This window comes from Cervus canadensis, chromosome 32 (genome assembly GCF_019320065.1).
Source record: "Cervus canadensis isolate Bull #8, Minnesota chromosome 32, ASM1932006v1, whole genome shotgun sequence".
NCBI lineage: Eukaryota > Metazoa > Chordata > Mammalia > Artiodactyla > Cervidae > Cervus > Cervus canadensis.
The window spans coordinates 35,501,900-35,506,323 of NC_057417.1; the positions used below are offsets into that span (position 1 = coordinate 35,501,900).

Sequence of the window (4,424 nt, forward strand, 5' to 3'; positions counted from 1 at the left end):
GTGTGTGGAAACAGCTGTGTCCTATCACCATCTGAATTATATCTGGTATAATTTAAAATGTCAGCACAACTGACAATAGACTGTAAGTAACAGGAATGAGACAGACACAACACAGGCCCACTAGGCACACGCATGCACACACTTGCATGTGACCACGGCATGGAGGAAGCCTGACCCCAGAGTCACAGCTTGAGTCCCAGGCCTGGGCCACTGTGCTGTAGGTCTGTGATCTATACAGAGCGAGGGCAGCAGGGTCGGGGTGCTGGCCTGCGGGGACGCTCAGCACCGTGCCCGGCCAACCCGAGAGCCCACCGACACTGGCTGCGCCCCTAGGAGAGAGTTCTGCCGGTGGGTGTCTGCGAGGGTGCGGTGACCTCAGTCCTCTCTGGTTGACGTGTTGGCGGCCTGAGCTGGCTGAGAGCGCATTGGTGACGTGAGTGGGCATCACTACCAGTGACCACCTCTGGAGTCAGGGCCAGACACGCCTTCTCAAAACCATAGGACCCCAAGGGGTTTCTATTCACAGGGCGGATGAAATCGGGATACTGTGACTTAATGAAACGCCCAACCTTATGAATCAGGGTGCAACCATGTCTCCCGACCGATTCAGTCTCGCGTGCCTGCCTCCTTCATCTACCCCAGCCCCAGCTTCTCTGAGTCTGATAAAGCAAGACAGTAATTCCGAGTCGAGACAGCAAGGCTCCTTGGGTGTGTTTTTGCTGTTTACAAAATTAGCCAATCGTCGTCACCTAGTGAATCAGATTAGGTGTAATCCATACTAATGTTCAAATTAAGTCACGGAAAGCAATTAACTCTGCGAAAAATGGGCTGGTGAAAAATGATAAGGTTGGTCAAATAGTTTCACTGTGCATAATTGTGTTTTTTAAATGCCCGTCTCTACCCAGTAGTTATATCATTTACATTTCAAATGGATGCACCCACCTCCAATGCTTGTAATTGTGCATTTCCTAACTGTACACCTCACAGTGTAGCAGAAATTTGTCAGCCGTCTGCTCTGGAATGTTTGGTTGGAATGTGCCAGAATAGGGCTTCCTCGCTGCTCAGGAGAATCAAGTGTGCTTTGCCCCTACGCTGTCCCAAAGGCCTCCCCTCTTCACCCCCCTCCGCCTTCCTCCCCCCACTTCCTTCCTTCTTTTCTGTATAAAAAAAGTGCACAGAATTTTTTAAACAACCGTCAAATATTCAGCCCACAACACGAGACGCACTTGTCACTTCCAATCACATCATTCATGACAGGGACACCGTCAAAAACCTTGGGCAGCGTTCACAGGATCAATTAATAGCTGACTTGACCGTCTGCACTTCATTTTTATTGTTTTCAGCTAGAGAAAACGCCCACCAACTCCACCCCAGACACTCTGCTCACCCGCAGCAGTCTAGGAAGCGACCTCTCCATCATTACCTTGACTCTAAGTGATCGTGACCCTGACCGTGAGCTCTTAGCCCTCAAGCAAGATCCCTGGGTGAGTCAAGAGCAAACCCTTAAGTCCTCCAACGCGAAGTGGTGGGTTTTATCTGAAGGGGTAATGGGGCAACAGGGAAATGAGCGCCTTTCAGCCTGTCACCTCTTTCCCTCCAACCCAGGCTGGTTTCAGCACTGAGCCTGAGTTTGTGAACTTTGTGGATTGTGTCAGAACCTCATTTCTTTGCTTCAGGTGGACTGAAATCACCCCAAAGGCCCCAGACTGACCGGGTGCCAGCCCTGGAGGGGGAGCCGCCTCAGTGCCTCTCACATGGTCCAAAGGTGGAGGTTCACCTGGCGCGCCTCCAGCGGGGGGTGTCTGCCCTCTTGCACGTGGGGTGACCTGCATCCAGGAAGGGGGTCAGGGGTGGAGAGGATGTAGTCAATGCTGAACTTGATGTCCCTGTGCGCCTCCCTCCCCAGGACGGCAGGGCTGGCCGGGGTCGGGGGCTCGCGGGGGGGGATTGGGGTCGCCGGTGCGCTGGCCGGGTCAGGGGGGCCCGGGTGCGGCCCCGCATCTGTCCCGCGCGCCCCCCTCCCCTCCGCGCCCACGGGGCCGCGCCGGCGCCGCCGGCGGCGGAAGTTGCCGTTCTCGAAAAGGTCCAGCAGTGACTCGCAGCCGCCGGCGAAGGTCCAGTAGTTGCCCTTGCCCTTCTCGTGGCCGTCGGTCCGTGGCACCTGTGCGGGCGAGGGACTCAGCGCCCGGCGTGCTCCCGGGGGGCCCGCCCACCGCGCTCACTCGGGGAGCCCCTGGCGGCCCCGGAAGGATGCCCCGCCCTGGGGGTGGGCGAGTCGCCGGGGAGCTGGAGAAGGCTACCCGTGAACTTTCCAGCGCACGCCGCTGCAAAATGCACACCCACCGCCCAATCAGGGGTGCCTTGGTCCAGGGGTCCCTGGGCCTGGGACACTCAGGGGCCGCCCAGGGCGGGGCTCACCTTGACAAAGCAGCTGTTGAGGGACAGGTTGTGGCGGATGGAGTTCTGCCAGGCGCGCTGGTTGGCGCGGTAGTATGGGAACCTGCGCATGATGAAGTCGTAGATTCCAGACAGGGTCACCCTGCCCGTCGGGCTCTGCTGAATGGCCATGGCGATCAGCGCGATGTAGCTGCAAACAGGGGCGCTCAGGCTGGGCCGGACAGGGGGAGGGACCCCGGAGCGCGTCTGCGTCTGGAGTCTCCTGCCGGCCATGCTCCACGCGGGGACCATTCCGCGCTGCCTTCCCCGGGGCGCCGGGGAGCTGGGGGCGGGGGTGGTTGTTGGAGTGGGGCCCCCTGGAGCTCCCAGCGCAGCTCTGCGCAGACCCGGGAAGCTCACCCTCACACCTGGGGCTTCCCGGGAAGGCTGGAGAACCTTCTCGGTTACCTCCTAACGTGCGGATGAGAAGTGAGCCCTCCCGTGCGCGAGCCGGTCGGAGGAGGGCCCCCGACCCCTGCGGCCCTGGCCCGGCCCCGCGGTCACCTGTACGCTGGCCGCGTGAGCCGCTTCTCCTCGTCCGAGCTGCCCGCCGGGTAGTCGTCGGCGTCGTAATTGAAACAATTGTAGGGATACTGCGAGCTGTCAAACATCGCGGTGCGCCTGCCGCCTGCGGGCCGCCAATGCTGCCGCCTCCTCCGCGCGGCCCGCCGGAGCGCTCCAGGTCGGCGCGGAGGTTCTTCCAGGCGCGGACCAGTGGCGTCTGAGCTGCCGGCTGCTCTCCGCCAGAGCGGGGAACCTGGGCTCCTGGGGTCCCCCCGCCCGCCCCCACCCTCCTCTCGCATCCAATCCCGGAGCGGGGGAGGCCCCTGTAGCCGGTAAAGCCGAGGGGAGCGGAGAGCGGGCTCGCGGTGGCCCCCGTGGCTAGCGGAGGGAGGAAGGAGCCACGCGCTGGGTGGTCCGACGGACGTCGGGGGCGGGGCGGGGTGGGGTGGTGTGGGGTGGGAGGGCCACCACCTCCCGCCGAGTGCCCCTCGCGCTCCTTGTGCTGCCCCAGACTTCAGGGCGGAGCTCCCTGGGTCCCCCAAGCCTGCGCGCACCCCAAGACTCAGAGGTCCTTCCCTGGCTTCTGGCTCCCCAGAGATCACTCCCGAGCTGCCAGGAACCGGACCACAGAGAGGGCGGGGGCGTCGCCCCTTCCCCACCAGGTTCTGCCCCTCTGCCTTCAGCCCCAGTGCAACGGTGGTCCAGGGTGTGTGCCGCCCGCACCCTGGACCAGAGCCAGACACAGGGTCCAGCCCACCCTGGCGCGCTCTGTCCCTGCTGTGCCGTCTCCCTTGTATCCTCCTTGGGGGGCCTTTTGTGGAGCTCTGAGCCCAGTGGCCCCCTGCTCTGTAAATTCCTCTTCAGCCAAGCCTCTGCTTCACTGGTCCCTTCTGGGGGTCACTGGTGGGCGCCTGGGGAGAAAAGACAGGGGGAGGACGTTTTAGCAAGAAGTGAGGTGGGATCCTAAGGAGGGCCCTTTGATTCAAGGTGGCTGTACCAGCAAAAGGCATGTCCACGAATAGTCTGCAAAATTCTGGCCATGAGCCCTGTCAGTGCATCTGGCCAAGGCCAGGACACCTGAATAGTCTTCTTCCAGAAGATTCTACCTTCGAAGCTGCACCTGCAGCTCTGAAATGACCTGTGCTCCGTCCAGCCTGTTGCCCCAGCAGGGATGGTGGCCGGCCTGCTGATGTGGGCGCCCAGGACCCAGGGCCGCTGTGCCAGCTCCCTCCCGGCTCCGACTCCTGCAGTGGGATCTGAGGTGCACTCGGGCTCAGACACAGTCAGGGGCTCTGCATCATCGTCTCTACCAGGTGTCAAAATGAAAAATGCTGGGATGTGGGAATGTCAGATGGTACAGCCCCTCAGGAAAACATTTTGGTTGTTTCTTTAAAAACTAAGCATGGCCGCGCCAGTCTCCACAGTGCACAGGCCCCGAGCTCACTTCTTGTCATACGGCGCTGCGTGCGGACTTGTGGCTCTGT

The 4,424-nt window shown here is 61.1% G+C and overlaps 1 protein-coding gene across 1 annotated transcript; it reads right to left on the reverse strand.

Annotated features, from left to right (window-relative positions):
* Window positions 1–1,318: 1,318 nt before the first annotated feature.
* On the reverse strand, window positions 1,319–3,319 carry FOXL3 (forkhead box L3). Its single transcript, XM_043456104.1, has 3 exons — window positions 2,941–3,319; window positions 2,419–2,587; window positions 1,319–2,161 (listed from the first exon to the last, which is right to left on the reverse strand). The coding sequence occupies exons 1-3, from the start codon at window positions 3,237–3,239 to the stop codon at window positions 1,751–1,753; spliced, it is 879 nt and encodes a 292-aa protein (XP_043312039.1). The 5' UTR covers window positions 3,240–3,319; the 3' UTR covers window positions 1,319–1,750.
* Between the last annotated feature and the right edge of the window lie 1,105 nt (window positions 3,320–4,424).

Excerpts from the sequence above, each read along its gene's own strand:
- FOXL3 (XM_043456104.1), bottom strand. The coding sequence starts at position 3,239 with ATGCGAGAGGAGGGTGGGGGCGGGCGGGGGGACCCCAGGAGCCCAGGT. Across the intron at positions 2,588-2,940 it reads CTCACGCGGCCAGCGTACAG|CTACATCGCGCTGATCGCCA; the intron begins GTGACCGCGGGG and ends CCCTGTTTGCAG. Across the intron at positions 2,162-2,418 it reads TCAACAGCTGCTTTGTCAAG|GTGCCACGGACCGACGGCCA; the intron begins GTGAGCCCCGCC and ends TCGCCCGCACAG.